The sequence below is a fragment of the Microplitis mediator genome, chromosome 10 (genome assembly GCF_029852145.1).
Source record: "Microplitis mediator isolate UGA2020A chromosome 10, iyMicMedi2.1, whole genome shotgun sequence".
Lineage (NCBI taxonomy): Eukaryota > Metazoa > Arthropoda > Insecta > Hymenoptera > Braconidae > Microplitis > Microplitis mediator.
Window position 1 is genome coordinate 5,919,849 of NC_079978.1, and position 17,794 is coordinate 5,937,642.

General features: G+C 37.1%; 3 protein-coding genes across 5 annotated transcripts; all 3 read left to right on the forward strand.

Moving 5' to 3' along the window:
- The first annotated feature begins 608 nt into the window (after positions 1-608).
- On the forward strand, positions 609-12,405 carry LOC130675342 (ubiquitin carboxyl-terminal hydrolase puf). The gene is made up of 3 exons (XM_057480942.1): positions 609-886; positions 1,209-1,305; positions 1,375-12,405. The coding sequence occupies exons 1-3, from the start codon at positions 844-846 to the stop codon at positions 11,825-11,827; spliced, it is 10,593 nt and encodes a 3,530-aa protein (XP_057336925.1). The 5' UTR covers positions 609-843; the 3' UTR covers positions 11,828-12,405.
- A 1,909-nt stretch (positions 12,406-14,314) lies between these two features.
- On the forward strand, positions 14,315-15,050 carry LOC130675350 (cytochrome c oxidase subunit NDUFA4). Its single transcript, XM_057480966.1, has 3 exons — positions 14,315-14,477; positions 14,591-14,737; positions 14,819-15,050. The coding sequence occupies exons 1-3, from the start codon at positions 14,436-14,438 to the stop codon at positions 14,864-14,866; spliced, it is 237 nt and encodes a 78-aa protein (XP_057336949.1). The 5' UTR covers positions 14,315-14,435; the 3' UTR covers positions 14,867-15,050.
- Positions 15,051-15,387: 337 nt separating this feature from the next.
- On the forward strand, positions 15,388-17,759 carry LOC130675348 (phosphopantothenate--cysteine ligase). Of its 3 annotated transcripts, none has more exons than XM_057480963.1 (7): positions 15,388-15,538; positions 15,651-15,845; positions 15,922-16,052; positions 16,683-16,780; positions 16,837-17,051; positions 17,115-17,297; positions 17,363-17,759. In XM_057480963.1, exons 2-7 carry the CDS (start codon positions 15,717-15,719, stop codon positions 17,534-17,536), a joined length of 930 nt encoding a protein of 309 aa, XP_057336946.1. In that variant the 5' UTR covers positions 15,388-15,538; positions 15,651-15,716; the 3' UTR covers positions 17,537-17,759. The 3 variants fall into 3 exon arrangements, with proteins under 3 accessions (XP_057336946.1, XP_057336944.1, XP_057336943.1); XM_057480961.1 differs by having other exon boundaries at positions 15,390-15,611; positions 15,689-15,845; positions 17,363-17,758; XM_057480960.1 differs by having other exon boundaries at positions 15,390-15,845.
- Positions 17,760-17,794: the final 35 nt, after the last annotated feature.

The following is a 17,794-nucleotide window of genomic DNA, read 5'->3' on the forward strand; positions in this document are numbered from 1 at the left end:
TTTTTTAAATCCCGCGAAAATAATTAAATTTAAATTTAAATAAATTTACTAAAAATATGTCTAGTATTTATTTATATATACATATATGTATATATTTTTTAAAAAACTAAATATTTAAAATAAAAATAAAAATTTGAACGTATCCTAAAACACAAAACTTCTAATTGGGTGAAATTTAAAAATGGCGTTGACCGTCAGCTGAAAACTGTCAATTTGACATTGATATTTTTTAAATTATTATATTTATAATAATAAATATAATGTCATATATTTTTACTGTCATTATTACGTACATATTTACAGGATTATTGTAAATGGATTCAAATAGTCGGCTGGGTTTTTTAAAAAATCTAAGCGTAGGTGGTAAATATGTATATAAACAAATAGGTTAAAAGAGAGATAAGCTGAGGAATTTATAAACTGGGATAACATGAAGTATACAACAGAATAAACGCCAGCCTATTGGATAATACTCAAGCCTCGATTGAAATTGTAGATACAATAAACTGTAGAGTAAAAAAAAACGAGACAAAGACATCGCGAAAAAGAAGGAGAGTATATACACATATATATTTATATATACATATGTACTGATGGATGTGTGCTTATGTATGAACGTAGAGTTACATACATAAAATAAAATTGTGCACACCAATATGGTAACTGGGAGAGATTAATAAACTGTTGAGGATCATAATAAAATATAAATATAAAATGTTTTAAAAATGTTGAGGTTGTTGGTGTCTACAGTAATAATTAATATGATTATTATTATTAAATCGTGTGATGTTAATTAGAGCTCATCATTGGGTTATTTGTTTATAAGCCAAGATAAAGAGAATCATGTGCGATGTGTGTGTTGATTTTCACGACCTTTTGCTCTCATGTAAGCATTTTTTTTTATTTATTTATTTACTTTTTTTATTTTTGTTTTGTTGCCGGGTTAGAAATAATAATCAGCACGATTACAAATAATTGTGGCTCGTGATAACTGATATTATTTGTTGATACTCTTTTTTACTCGAGTCAAATTTTTAGTGAGTTGCTTATTTTTTGGTTATATTGTAGCTGACATTATTGTCTTTGTTGTTTTATTTGTGACAATTGTCTGGTGGTCCGATTTGTCGTGATTCGTTGCTAGCTGGTGTAGATTAATGGAGTTGGATGTCGCGATTAATTAACTTTTATTTTATTTACTTTTATTTCAGACGAGGAACGTTCCTCGAAAGAGCCTGACGAGGTTGCCTCTCTTTGTGCCATAGATGTGGACATCATACTCCACTATGTTAATCAATGGGTTCAAAGGTAAGCAATTGCTTGGTGTTTTTACAGAATTTAATTTTTTAAATTGAGTAATTGGCCGTTGGTTTTCAGACAATGTATGTGTTGTTATCGTGACTCGAAGAACTTTGAGAGGTTTATACGATTGACTCATAGCGTAGTCCTGTGCACACTTCAGCAGCTAAAAGCGATCCAGAGTAAAAAGGAGGATGGAGCTGATAAGTCAACTGGGTGTGATAATGATGACAAGGGTGTGGAGACAGATGACAAGGAGTCACGAGAGAAAGGAGAGACGAAAGATGGAAAAGAAAAAGGTTCGGAGTCATCAGCAGCTGTGGCAACAAGTGATTATAAATCAAAGCACCGCTGGACTCAACAGGATCGTGAAAAATTATTTCATTTACTGTCAAAGATATTTCTTTTGAATTTTCCTCTGTACATTGCCATGAAGCACGGCGGTGCTTTGAATCCACTTGCGCCAGTTAAAGATGAAGGGGGATTTTGCGAGCCTCAAGATCCTGAAGTACCAGCACCGCTTATTCGTGTTGTTTCGTTATTTTGCCGTGAAAACGGTATAAATTTAATGTCTTCCTGCTTTGACATGGAGGAACCGCTTCCAGTTGGTCTGGCCCACTCTATGGTAGCTGTAATTTGTAATCTTAAATTGTGGCTTAATTATCCAAGTGTTTTGCAATTATTTGTGCCACTGAGAAGTAGAGTTATGAAGTATATGTGCCGTCTTGCTGACAAAGATTTACGAACACCAGCTGTTAGGACAATGGCTGATTTTATGTGGAGCGCTGTTAAAGATCCAGCAGACGCAGTACTACCGACTTTTGATCGCGATGGTTTAGATTTAGCTTTTAAATATTTTACAAGCACAACTTTAACAATGAGACTTGCTGGCATCGCTCAGATAAACGTTCACATTACCGCGTTCAATGAATTATGCAACAGTGAAACGGTCGCAGAAGTCGAGCAAGTTGGTCATGCGTTGGCCGCCTGGTTAACGGAAAATAATATAATATCTCATATATTTGGACCAAACCTACATGTCGAGGTGATAAAACAAAGTCATATTGTCCTGAGCTTCCTGGCAATGGAGGGAAGAATATCCTCGACGGACATGGACACAATGTGGCAAGCAGCACAATTGAAACATTGCGCACGTCCAGTTTATGACCTACTTGCACCTTTGGTCAAACATCTAGCGCCGACACCAGTTCTCCATCTCTACTCATTGCTGGGGAAACTCGAGCCAAAAGATCATACCGAGCAGAGTCTCTTTTTAGCCTCTGCGTTAATTAAATTTATATGGACATCAGGCGCTCCAGGATATCCAGGCGGGTTGTCAATTAAAAATCGCGATCTATCACGTGGTCCCGATGACATTGACAGCAGTAGCAGCGATCCCAGTGGTATGGACGGCAGTAGTCCTGAGGAAGATGAAGAAGAGCCTAGTCCAGCACCGTCAGAAGGTCCCTCGCCTAGGAAACAAGCTCGTGGTGACAGCAGTGACTGCGAGGGAAATTGTAAAGGAAAAAGTATCGATAGGATGCCAGTGGAATCTAATTTAGAAGTCGATGAATTTACTGGTGATAAATTAGACCGCAGTACGCCTCCCATCACCACGAGTCCTATTGATGATGACACAAACACAGAAGTAAGATTGTACAATAGAAAAGTAAAGGCTCAAAGTGGCTCAGATGCAGAAGCTGATACGGAAAAGTCAGCAGCCGAAGAGCCGATTATTCATGAGAAGAAGAAAAGAAAAATATTACGGAAACGTAAAACGCCACAGAAACGTTTGGTCAATGTGGAGGAAAATATACAGGGTAATATTGTTGTATCTGAGGACAGAGAGTCACAGGATTTGCCAAGCGAGGGACCAGATTCGTTGGATGTTGAGGATAAGTCGAGAATAGATAATTCTGGTTTGGATTCAACGTCAAAGGAACCCAAGATAGACACTTTGGACTGCGTTAAACAACAGCAGAGATCTCTATTGGAACCCAATGATCAACAAGTTCCTACGACGGCCTTACTGAGAAGTACCAGTAAAGACAGTGATAAATACATGTCTTTAGTGGAGCACGGATCATTAACAAGGGACCCAGATTCAATCGACAGTTCACACGATGAAGACAGCGACGCTGTGGCAGCTGGTGTTGTCGTTGGAGCTACTGATCCAACAGGTGCCGTTATATCAGAACTCGCGGGTCTTGTTCACGCTACTGGTCAATCATTTCTACCTTCTGGGCTGGACGACATGCTGTCCGATGAAGAGGGCTCTTACAGCAGTAGAATTTCCAATAAAAGTGAAAAAAATATGGCGGATTTCGACGGAGAAGAGAGCGGGTGCGAAGAAGAGTTAGCTCAGCTGGCTGCTAGACACTTGAGTACTATTCAAATGCAAGCTTACGCTCCTCATTCTCACCACCACAGTCATCATCAGCATCACCATCATCACCACCATCACGCTCCCCACGCAATGACCATGAGGAGATCCGTCTTCCGGCCTCCGCAAGTTCGCAGAAGAGCTATGAGACAGCAGTCCATGAGCTCGCGACTCGCATCCCAGTTTAATTTAGAGACAGTATGCAAGCCTGGAAACACACTGCTCTGGGATCTTCTTCAAGACGATAAAATTGGTCAGCTGGGCGAAGGATTGGCTCTTGAAGCAGAGAAAGCGCTTTGTAATCTTTTGTGTTTCAACGTCGATCGTTTAATTCCTATGAAATTTATCGAAGGTTGCTTGGAGAATCTGGCAGCTAATCATTCAGTGGTCGTGTCACTCAGATTACTACCAAAGTTACTCGCGAGTTTCCAGCAGTTCGGAGCGATGGACGCGCACACAATCACTACTTGGGCTGACCGAGAACGCGGTATGATGAAACATTTTTTCAGTAATTTAAAAGCATACACAAGTAATTACGCGAACAATTCAAATAATTCAAATTCAATGAATTTATATTCACACCAAACTGAAGTACAAGTGAGATTACAATTTTTATCTTCAATATTTTCACCTCTCGGATCGCCAGATTGTTTTCGCTTGAGTTTAGAACAAGTAGACATACTCTGGCAATGTCTCTCCCAAGATCCGACGTGTGCTGATGAACTTTTTAGCTGGCTGCTGAGTCAGGCTAAATCAACAGAGCAGCATGCACTTGGAATGGACACTTTGAAGCATCTGTGTATGCGTAAATTACCGAGTTTACCACCAGAAACAATCAGCATGACCGGATTAAGTTTATTCCAACAGCTGTGTAATTTAGCTCGTTTGGCAGCTGCTCATCTGGATCGTCCACTAAGAGAAGTTGATTCTGTGGGAATGGATTTTCTGTGGCGAATAGCTTTGAGAGCTAAATCAACAGATGTCAGTATGGCGGCCATACAATATCTCAATGGCTACTACATGTCTCGTCAATTGACCCAAGAAGCGGAATTTGTATCTCAATGCATGACTCATCTGGAAGCGGCAAGCGCGGACTTGGAGAATAATGAAGAAGCGAGTCTTCGGTGTATACAGCGGGCGCTTTTACTTCTCCGTACTCACTTGGAGGCATTTAGAAAACGTTACGCGTATCATTTACGTCGATGGGCATTGGAAGGACGTGGAGCTGGTTCTCATGTTGCCATGAGCAGTTCTGACAAAGGACAGCACCTGAAAATTTATGTACAACCCGCTGGGATCCCCGACAAAACAACATTTTCACTGCTAAGTACCGACTACGTTGCCGACTTGAGAGCGGAAGTAGCCAAGTGGTGGGATGACACACAAAATAATAAAACAAATGCCGAGTCTTCAGCGTCAGGTTCATCGAATACCAACTCATCAGTTCTGGGAACTCTTCTGACAGACGGACCTATCAGAATGATTACTCAAGGCCAGGAGTTGACGTTCGAATACGACGAGAAGACACTGCAAGAAATGGGATTCAAAGATGGCCAGTTGGTATTCATTTCTCTTGGCGCTTCTGGTAATCGCGGTGGCAACGTCAGTCGAGGAAAACGTGATGTAGATTCAGCTTCACTGTTACCTCCACCGCCACGAGAATCACTGCCAACTTTATTACTCCTGAAGCATCAGTACTTCGAGCAGCTGTTTACATTAATGAGGACATTGAGTGCAATGAAGTCTATGGTGAAAGGTGGACAGAAAATACCGCATACCAAAGCACAAGTTTTATCTCGCAGAGTATGGGATACTCTTATGCTACTGCCTACCAGCCCGACTTTACTCAGAGGGTTCCAGAAACTCGGAGAAACATCTCTACCTGAACTACTTGACCCAGCGAGTCCGCAGAAACTTATGTACTCACTTTACATCGTCGAGTCACTCAGCAAAAGGAATCCACCCTCGTCTCCGGTCTCTTGCTCCAATTCTGTCACGATAACTCCCGTCCATGAAGGCGGGGGTGACGCCTCTGAAGAAACCCAAGGTGACAGCAAAGACCAGTCGGTTGCTGAAGACTCAGTACCCTGGGCTACGAACTTTGTTCAGCACGGCGGCTTACGTCATCTCTTTGACATCTTCATGTCCGGGTGTTTAGAACGCGGTGACGGCAGCGAATGGCAGCAAGACTGTCTCGCGAGTTTACTTAAACAGCTTTGCCATCTAGGAGTCGTACGTGAAGAAAAGAAACGACCTAAATCTGAAAAATTAATTGTACCGCGATTGAGTGATGCGATGCTCGCCATGATGACTGTTGACACGGTGATGACAAGAATAACGAGTATTTTAAACGCCGCTTCTATGCCGCGCGATCCCAATCACTATAAAACTGGACTTTTTGGAAGGTCGCAAGTGATTCATTACACTATGGCTCTACTTGTCTGCTGGGTTCACAGCGATCCACGTGTCAGACAGACTCTTTTTTCATCTTCGGAATTATTTGGTAGCACGTGGCTCCGAAGATTAGTTTTAGAAGACCCTGAGCCAGCGGTACGCCGAGAAGTTTGTACGGCATTGTATCGTCTTTGTTTGGGGACAACTGTCCACGAAGAAGACGAAGAAAAAACAAGTGATAAAGGTGATAACACTGCGTTGATTGTCCCAATGTTGAACACTCTGTTGGAGCACTTGGTATTCGCTGAAGCGATGCAACCATCTCACCGACGTCGGCCTGATCTTCCTCTGCATCTTCACTCGGCAATTCACGAGGACGGCAAAGAACCTTACGGTCCTGCATGTCGTGATTACTTTTGGCTAGTGTGTAGACTTGTTGACGCGCTACCTGATGAAGCCATCAGAGAAGCCGGAGCTGATGAGTCTGAGCAAGGAGGCACCATAGACTTGGAAGCCCTGGCTAGCAGTGTTATAGACTCGGTACTAAATCGTGAGCACTTGGAAACTCGTCACAATACCGTCGAAGACGACGCACTTGTTGGTCTTTTAAATCTTACATGCAATATTATGTCACACAATCCACCATGCAAACAATCAAAGATTGGACAGAATTTACTTCACCGAGTCTTTGATTTTCTATTTGCTCTGCCCAACTCTCGAATGAAACACGTGCCGAAATGCAAGAGTCAAGTCTCAAGATCCGCGGCCTTTGACCTTCTAGCCGAGCTCGCGAAGTCTGCACCCGACAATTACCGAATTTTACATGAAAAACTTCTGACTCAACACAAACCTGGACCACAATCGCCGTACCCGTGGGACTACTGGCCGCACGAAGACGGTCGTTCTGACTGTGGGTATGTCGGATTAACTAATTTAGGAGCCACCTGCTACATGGCCAGCTGCATGCAACATTTATATATGATGCCCCAAGCAAGACTCGCGATACTCAGCGCAGACTGCAATCGTGCTAACAAACACCAGCTAACATTAAGAGAACTCCAGAGGATGTTCGCGTATCTCCTAGAGTCTGAACGGAAGGCTTACAATCCAAGAAGTTTTTGCCGTGTCTACACGATGAATCACGAGCCTCTGAATACCGGTGAGCAAAAAGACATGGCTGAATTTTTTATAGATCTTGTGTCAAAGCTAGAAGAAATGACGTCAGACTTAAAAACTCTCGTGAAAACTTTATTTTGCGGAGTTATTTCTAACAACGTGGTCTCGCTTGATTGCGAGCATGTCAGCAGAACTGTTGAGGAATTTTACACAGTCCGTTGTCAAGTTGCGGACATGAGAAATCTTTACGAAAGTCTTGACGAAGTCACAGTAAAAGACACATTGGAAGGTGACAACATGTACACGTGTTCACAGTGCGGTAAAAAAGCCAGAGCTGAAAAGCGCGCGTGTTTCAAAAAATTGCCCCATATTTTGTGCTTCAATACCATGCGGTATACATTCAATATGGGTACAATGTTGAAAGAAAAAGTAAACACGCACTTTAGTTTTCCACTGAGACTGGACATGTCGGGTTATGTGGAGAAAAAATTAATTCCTCAGCACTATCGGGAGGATAAACGTAAGGAAGAGTGCGACAAAACCGAGTGTGAGAATGATGATAAAATAAATATTGATAAAGACGATGATAATTCGAGGGCTGAGCACTACCAGTATGATTTAATTGGCGTTACTGTTCATACTGGAACTGCTGATGGTGGACACTACTACAGTTTTATTCGAGATCGTACTTCTGCCAACAAGGACAAGTGGTTTTTATTCAACGACGCAGAAGTTAAACCTTTTGATCCCAGTCAAATAGCCGCTGAATGTTTCGGTGGTGAAATGACAAGCAAAACTTATGACTCGGTGACTGATAAATTTATGGATTTCAGTTTTGAAAAAACAAATTCAGCGTACATGCTCTTCTACGAATGGTGCGCAGATCCTAGTTCTGAGCAACACAAAGAAGAGGAAGCTACTGGTTCAAGTCCGTCGGTAGTTGCGACCATTCATGAGGATCCAAATCGTTTTAATGAAAAACTTTATGCACAGTTGGAACTTAATAAAGAACTGGAAGATTGGATTTGGCAGGACAATATGCATTTTCTTCAGGACAAAAATATATTTGAGCACACGTATTTTAGTTTTATGTGGCAGATATGCGGATATATACCAGGTACTCTGCTGTCACTGTATCCAGATGTTACGGAAATGTCTGCAGAGTTATCGACTTCGTTTTTCATGGAGACATTTATTCACGCTAAAGAGAAACCAACGATGGTCCAGTGGGTTGAGTTGCTGACAAAACAATTCAACGCCTCAGCTGGAGCATGTGCAAGATTTCTTGAACGCATGGCCAGTGATTCCTGGTGGCCTATACAAATTCTAGTCAAGTGTCCGAATCAAATGGTGCGTCAGATGTTCCAGCGACTGTGTATCCATGTGATACAACGATTAAGATCCACTCAAGCACCTCTGTACCTGTTGTGTGAAAATGAAGACGAGTACTCGGACAATCAGTTCAATGGCGTCGGTACCCAGTCCTGCGTCACGAGATTCGTCAGAATGTTGTTGTCGTTGATGGAACACGCTAAGCAGCATCTCAAGCATCTAACCGAGTACTTTAGTTTCTTGTACGAGTTCTGCAAAATGGGAGAAGAAGAGACGTTGTTTTTGATCAGAGTCCAGGCGATATCTACGATGATTAATTTTTATCTTGGACACAAAACCCTCGAGATGGTTGACACTGTCAGCGAGGAAGAAGAAGAAGAGGAGGAGGAAATTGTTGTAGCGGTGCCAGCTGAAAAATTGCGGCCAGCTTCGCTGGATAAAATGATAACTCTGATAGCAACTCTTGTTGAAAGAAGCCGAGGACCTGATCATCGACTAACGCTGTCTCCAGCAGATCGCAGCGCCGTAGCTGGCGGCAAAGGTTTCCCGTTTTTATATCAACAAACTCGCGATGTTATTAATCTTAACCAAACCCGCAATCTTATTCAGTCACTGTGCCGGTGGAATGACAGACTCGCCATCCAGATTGTCACCATGATCTTTCAAGCCATCACCAAGCACACGGACACGTGCCAGCCATTTTTCAAATTACTTACGCTACTGACAGAAGGCTCTGGTCCCACCGGACTGCCCTCGATGACTCAGCTGATCTTGGGCCGCGTTTGGGATGCCGCGAGAGCTGCGCCTCATGCAGCCCTCGAGTGGCTAGCGCTCGCAGTCACCAGGAGTAAACTAGCCCACACTTGGGTCCTCCAAGAGCTCGACACCTGGTTGCAACATTTTTTAATCGAGCATTCAAATCAAAGAGTGCGTTCTGCCGCAGCTTTTCTTCTCGTATCGCTCGTACCCTCAACTCACTTCCGTCAAGGATACCGAAGCACTCACCGGCTTGGTCTCGGTTGCAATTCAACTCGGGAGTTCCAGTTGCCCTCCGAAGCAACAATAATACTTCATCAAATTTACACAGCATTATTAAGATTACTTCAACCTGCCCGTCATTTTATAGACATACAAACTCACGGTACCATGAAATTAACCGCATACTTTGCATTGATGACCTACTGCGTCGTTTCTAAAACCGAAAAACTTATGTTTGGACAGTATTTAAATGATTTGTGGACATTATTCCATCCGAAATTATCGGAACCGAGTATTCCTGTTCACCACAACAAGCAAGCTGTATTATTATTCTGGCACCATGTCTGCGTAGACTGCCCAGAAAACGTCACGATGATACTTCACAACCCTCATATCACCAAGAACATTGCTTTTAATTATATTCTAGCCGACCACGAAGACCAAGATGTTGTTTTATTTAACCGCGTAATGTTACCAGCTTACTACGGACTCCTGAGACTCTGCTGTCAGCAGTCACGTGCATTCACACGTCAACTAGCAGCCCATCAAAATATCCAGTGGGCTTTTAAAAATATAACTCCTCATCCTACACAGTATTCAACGGCCGTCGACGAGTTATTCAAACTTATGCACTTGCTGGTGGCACGACATCCCGACCAAACAGAGCAAGAGGAAGCGGACATTGCGACATTCAGACGTGGAACTTTGTCGTCATATCTCCAGGGCCTGGATGGTAGATCCTGCTGGGCGACACTCATATCAGCATTTAGAATTCTCATTGAGTCTGACGATGACCGTCTCTACGTAGTCTATAACGGCGGACTGGGAATGGCTCTTGAGGCCTTCCACATGTTGCACATAATGTACCACGAAGCAACAGCATGCCATGTTGCTGGTGACTTAGCAGAATTAATCGCCATAATAGTCGATCTTGGTCGATGCATGAGAACAGCTCGAGACGGTCCTGATGCCAGGAGTATCTTAGCTAATTGTAAAGAATGGCCTGATGTACTTCGTAAACTAGCGACTTTACTCAACACTTATAATCCCCCTGAGATAAGAAACTTAGCTATCGAATTACTGAAAGAGTTAGTGATGATAGTACCTGCAGAAGCGATATTAATACTCGCACCTTTGCTCTCGCACTGCCATGCCGCTCTTCAAGAGTCTCATCCGGCTGTACCACCCGGTCCTTATTTACCAAGACGTTCTACACCTTCAGGAAAAATAGCTGCGCGACCAGCAAGGCCTATGGTTCAAATGGCAGTACCACACTCACAGCTGGAAGCTACCAAAGGCTCCGATCCCGAGTACGACAGTGCTCTATTGGAATTTTATCTTCCGTATCACGAGCTGATTGATGTAATGTGCAGACTGGCCATAAATCACGACTGCATGACTGAAACTCTGGTTAATTTAAGTGCAATGCTAGGATTTGAAGGAGTGCCACTTCATCTCGCATTATTCCCTCGACTGTGGTTAGATGTCCATGCAGCTGCTCACATTGATCGCAAACATATATCGGCACTTTTATGTTCCTCATACACGGTCGACTACGTGGACGCAGTCTTGCTGGACGAAAGATCATCACTCGGCGTACCGGCAATTCACGCCTTCCTCAAGACATTTTTTCCCAAGCTTGCTAACCACGTGTTAACCGAGCAAACTTGCTCGCTAATTGACAACTTGGTCAGCAGCCTGAGCACGATGGTCGATGCAGTAGATGTTAAAGCTTCTGCGCACCGACTCACTGGTGATCTGCGTGCTCTTGTTCTAGTTTACAGCAGTGGTAGTCAAGTGGAACCACCCAAATCCCTTCATCAGGCACTAGAGACTCTTCTTACTCGCACCAGAAATGCGCGGCTTAAAGAAACTAGTCCTCAGCAACAAGACATTGAAGCCCCCGCTAAAAAACGTAAATTTACACCCAGCAACGAGTGTGAGGACGACAGCGCCAGGAGAATAAGTCAGTCTCCTGCGACTGTTGACGAAACACCTGCTGTCAATCACCAAGAGCATGATACCAACGCTGTGATGGATGTCGAGGATAAGAGTAAACCAGCGGGAGAAAAACAAGAAACCAAATCAACAGATTCAGGTGATGAGCGCACGAGTAATCCAGACAACAGCAAGACAACTGTCAGTAAGTTGTCTCCAAGTGTTGATGGAACTTCATTGTCACCCTCGAGTCTTATGTCTGCTTCGTCAACTGGCAGCCGAACTAACCAGCTAATGTGTTCTATGACAAATGTATCGTGGTTGGAGATGCTTGAAAAAACAATTGTTAATCTTCAAGTGATTGTGACAATGCAAACTAAAAACAATTAAATGAATTTATTAAATATTATTACGATAACAAAAAATAATAAATAATAATAATAATAATAATAATGATTATAATTATAACTCGAGGTTTGTACAACAAGCCAATGGTTAATTTGTTTTCTTCCTCACTCAGGTGAAAATTAATTAAAGTAAATAAGTAATTAAAAATATAAAACAAAATAATAATAAATGATTGATAATAAACGAGAGTGAGAGAAGAGTGAGGAAGAGTGTGAGAGAGACTGTAAGTTTATGAAAGTGAGAATTTAAAAATAAAAAATAAAAAAAAATGAATTAATTAATTATTATAATGAGTGCTCACGGATTAATCGTGTGGCGTTTTTATTGTAATTGTATAACACACACAATTTATTGGGACTGAACTTTGTGTATAGCTTTTTGCGAATTATTTGCCAGAATATATATAAAAAAATTGATAAATTAAATAATTATTATTTTAAATGGGCACAAGATTTGTCGTCCTCGAACACGATTCGTATGAGTGAATTTAATGATTTTTTTTATTATAAAAAAAAAAGTAATTAATAAAATATTATTTAATCTGCTAATTATTTCATCAATTGTACATGTTTATTACTATTATTATTATTTATACCTAAGTGAGTACGTTAATAATTATCAATTTTTTATAGTCATTTTTTTAATGATAAGAGATGTAGTTATCAAGAAAATTATATAAATCCACACCAATAGTAATTTATTATTTGTTCCAGTGTTAAATATTTATTTTCATGTATAGGGTATAAGTACCATTTGTGGCCACTGCTCCATTTTTGGACATTTAATACTTTATTTTAATTAATGAAAAAGTATAAACTAAAATTACTATTTTATTAGTGAGATAAAAGTATCTTTGAACATATTTTGAAAATTAATTTTGACACTGCGTCTTTTACAAATTATTTTATTTTTTTCAAGTGTCTAAAACTGGCCCTAAAGTGGCCAAAAACGGTACCTCTACCCTATTTAGTTGTAGTAAATAATTTTAGTGAATAAATGAGTGTGTCCTTACGCGCATTTTTTTAAATTTCATTATTTCAATTAATTTATTTATTTACTTAAAATTTTTAAACTGTCTTATCGCAGACATAAGTCTGCTACTTTTACACTCATTTATTCATTCAAGTAACAGACATGAGACAATTTCTAAATTTTAAATAAATTAATTAATTAATTGAAATAATGAAATTTAAAAAAAATGCGCGTAAGGATTTTGCGTTTACCTGAACGTGCATTTTTTAAATTTTTACTCTACGCACTTTTTATTCATTGATTCTAAAATTTAAAAAATTGATAGTTGTCTGCTACATTTACACTCGTGAATAAGTATTTTTCAGATAAATTATAATTAACATCAGATAAATTTAAAATTATACATAAATAAAGTAAATAATTTAAAAAATAATATTTATAAAAGATGCACTTATTACTTTTTAAATTTTTTAAATATTATTTTTTTTAATTATTTACTCGATTTATTAATAATTTTAAATTTGTTTGATGTCTGCTACACTCATACTCAAGTATTTTATTCATAGCTTAACATTTAACGGTGAGAGTGAATGTAACTGACAAGTGGGAGTTTTTAAATAAATAAATAAAATGCTCGTAGAATAAAAATTCAAAAATGCGTATTAAAATATTTCAAAAATCAGAACGCGCATTTTTTAAAATTTAATTATTTTATTTTATTTATTTATTTATTCAAAATTCATAAATTGTCTCATGTCTGCTACATTCATGAATTTTAAGTTTGAAGACAGTTAGCAATTTTTGGATTTTTTTCTTCAACAAATCAGTTGCAAAAAAAAAATAAATAAAAATATGCACATGTAGAAAATTTAAAAAGCTATAAGTGGAATTTTTCTAAATATTTTTTTTTTTTTTATAATTATAAATATATAGATATAGAATTATAATTATATAGATTGATCTATCGATTTTTAAAATATCAAAAAATTAATAGACGTCGGTTAACTTCAGGATTACGCTACATCCACATTAATTTTAAAACTTGATGATTTTAATTTATTATTTATTTAAAATTATGGAAGGTAGAGGTATCCTCCATATTTAAAATTTATAAACTGTCTCAATTAATGACAACTGCCAATTATTTTATGTCCACTAAAAAACAAATGACTCGTAAAATTTCATGATTCTGAAGTTAGCAGAAAATTAGTAATTTTCGGATTTTTTTTCAACAAATTAATTACAAAAAAAACAAAAAATAAAAATATGCACATATAGAAAATTTAAAAAACTACAGGTGCAATTTTTTTAAATATATTTTTTTACAGTTTGTCGTCTAAAAACAAATTCAAATTTATTAGACGTCTGCTAACCTCAGTATCATAAAATTTCAATAAATATTTTCACGCTGCAAGCAACTTCTTGAACTCTGCCGATAAAACAACACAAAATAGAGGTCGTTGTTTACAACCTAATCTCGAGCCCTCAAAATAATTTTATCTCATCTCACATTCACAATTTTACGTGCAGTACTAGGGTTAAAAGCGCAAAAAAAAGTAGAAAGGTGTAGAAGAAATTAAATTTTAATCGCCGATCACGTAACTTAAAATTCATCAAAATGTTGGGAATGGATTTGAAAAGTCTGAAGAAAAATCCCTCTGTAAGTACTCTCAGTTAAATCCACTGTCAAGTAATTTACTGCCTTTCAATCAATAAGTTCCTCAGTCTAATTGCAATAACTAATAAAAAAATTTTTTTCCCTCATTTGTCCAGCTACTGCCTCTGTTTGCTTGTGTTATTGTCGGAGGTTTAGGAGCAAGCGGATATTTAATACGTTTAGCAACGAAAAACCCTGATGTTACATGGAGCAGAAGAAGGAACCCAGAACCATGGCAAGAATACAAAACTAAACAATACAAGGTATATATTGATTTTTATTACATATTTAGTCATCAACAAACCCAAACAATAATAATTTTTTTATTTCTTATTTACTTTCAGTTTAAATCTCAAGTTGATCATTCAAAATCACCAGTTCCAGAGTACTAAATAAATATATAAACATATTTATTTACATAATAATTTAATAGGTTACTAACGCATGTATCATAAATGATGTTTTGGTAAACTGTATTTATAATTATCAGTTAAAAAAATATTAAATGATACAAACGCAGTGTAAAAATAAAATGTTTTAAATATATATAGTATCTATTTATCTTGAATTTCTTAATTTTCCGCATTTAATTATTTTCAATAATTAAATGAGTGTAAATATAGCAGACAAGACTATTTTTAAATTACATATGAAAAAATTGAAGAATTAAAGTGATAAAATAAAAAAAAATGCATGTACTGATTGTAGAATTTTCTAAAAGTCAATTTTTTAATTTTTTTGTTTAAACAATTTCATTTTATTATGTAAAAATTTAAAAACTGTCAGATGTCCGCCAATTTTACTGTCATAATAATTAATCAATAGTCAGATAAATATTTAAATAAATGATCTAAAAAAAATTAATTATTTTTCTGATTGTCATTATATAAGAGGCTCCATATGTTCTAGACGTCACTGTCGTACGTTGCATCTTTTGCACGCCTCGAACACGAAGCGGAGAGATTGTTTTTTATAACCGACTAGTCAAGGTCACACGATTTTTTTAAATATATATATTTTTATATTAATAATATATCGTTAATTTATTTAAAGTTACAGTACTGGTAATTGCTCGCAATTAATTATAAAGTTTGTCAATAATTAATTAGATTTAAATAACAAAATTTAATTACAACGGTAAATTTTTTTAGAGGTTAATATTATATTATATTTTAGAGGTTAATATTCATAGGGATATTTTTGAATTTAAATAGAGATTAATTGTTTATACGAATTATTGAAATGGGATCAAATTGGGAGGACTTTTATGCGAATCTTCCCGCACCTAGAGATTTAGATAACAGCATTGAGTTGTTGAAAAAATTTACTGAGCGACAAGGACCCAGTGTCAGAGGAATTGTTCTGGTTACGGTGAGTTATTTTTGATGATTGAGGAAATAAGATAATTTTTTTGGGGATCTGATAAGAATGTTTGTCTATTTTTTAGAGTGGAGGGACCACAGTGCCATTGGAGCATAACACAGTTAGATTTGTTGATAACTTTAGTGCTGGTACCAGAGGTTCTGTATCTGCAGAGTATTTTTTGGAACGCGGATATGCTGTTATATTTATGTTTAGGTGATTAACTAATTACTTTAAGGCTCTGATTAAACAAAATGATTTATTCAATGATGAATAAATATCTATATTCTATATAGTAGTAAAATTAAATCGTTTGTTTTAATCAGGGGGTGGGCCGTACCTGGAAATTTTAATTTCTAATTACGTTGTAAATTTTCCGAGGCCCTGGTGGGAATTTTTCGGAATTTTCTCTGTAAAAGTCTTTAGAATTTTAAAACTGAGTTTTTCAGAGACAATTCCGAAAAATTTCCACCTGGGGGAAGTTAATCTACTTTTACTCGGAAGCTAAAAAAATTATGGTACTTAAGTTAGACATCTAATAATTTTTGGATTTTTTTTTAAAGGATAAATTATAAAAAAAAAAAATATTTAAAAAAATTGCACCCATAGTTTTTAAAATTTTCTACATGTGCATATTTTTATTTTTTATTTTTTTATAACCGATTTGTTGAAAAAAAAATCAGAAAATTTTTAATTGTCTGTTAACTTTAGGATCATAAAAAATTGCTGTAATGATAATTAATTAATTAATTAATTAATAGAAATATGAAATTTGAGAATGCGTTAGGTATGGCCCAGCCTTAATTTCAATTAATTCATTAATGAATTTATTTATCAATTATTTAGACATAAAACTCTTGAACCGTATTCAAGACACTTTACTGGACAAAAGTTTTTGGAAATGCTGGAGACGAATGAAATAAATGGGAAAAATGTAGTAACAGGTAATTTTATTTAAATATATATATTTAGTAATAAATTTAAATCCATGACTTTCTAGTATTGCCAGAACATTCCGAGCGTATTTCCGAGGTGCTAAAAAAATATAAACAAGCATTGGAACAAGAAAAATTATTAGAAATAACATTTACAACTGTCGGTGAATATTTATGGCTACTGAGAGCAGCTTGCCAGGCACTTGCTCCACTAGGACCCCGGGCTATTTTGTATTTAGCTGCTGCAGTATCTGACTTTTATATTCCGCCCAATGAAATGGTAATTTAAATGTCCCTTGCCATAAACTTTATTATCATGAATAATAATAGTTATTTAAAACAGTCAGTTCATAAAATTCCATCAAGTGGACCGCCAAATATTTCACTGCAATTAGTCCCTAAAATATTGAAGCCGCTGGTGAGCCTGTGGGTGCCCAGAGCTTTTGTGGTTTCTTTCAAACTGGAGACAGATGAAAATTTGTTGATATCCAAAGCTCGTGATGCTTTGAATAAATACAACCACAATGTAAATATTTATTTTCTATTAGGCATTTTATTATTTTTTTTTAATTGTACTGATTAATTTTACAGTTGGTGATAGCGAACATGTTGCACACACGCAAGAATAAAGTGGTGATGGTCACCAAAGAAAAAAGTTATGAAATTACGCTTAGTAATGAGCAAATTGAAAAAGGCGAAGAAATTGAAAAATATATAATAGATGATCTTATTATTATTTACACCCGATTTTTAGAAGCTCATTAAAAATATATGGAATTTATACGGTGAAGGATTTTATTTTTAATATTTTGCATTCAAAAAAAATTAAGTCTGTAAATATTTGTCTGCATTTAAATCTATATATACATATATACGAAAAATACAACGTATGTATAACGTTTATTTCTTTGCGCGTAAATATATTTCCATCAATATATTTACATATTTATATATGCATTTATTTGCCATATGTATATGTATATATTTTGCGCGTATAATTTTTATACATCGAATATTAATAAT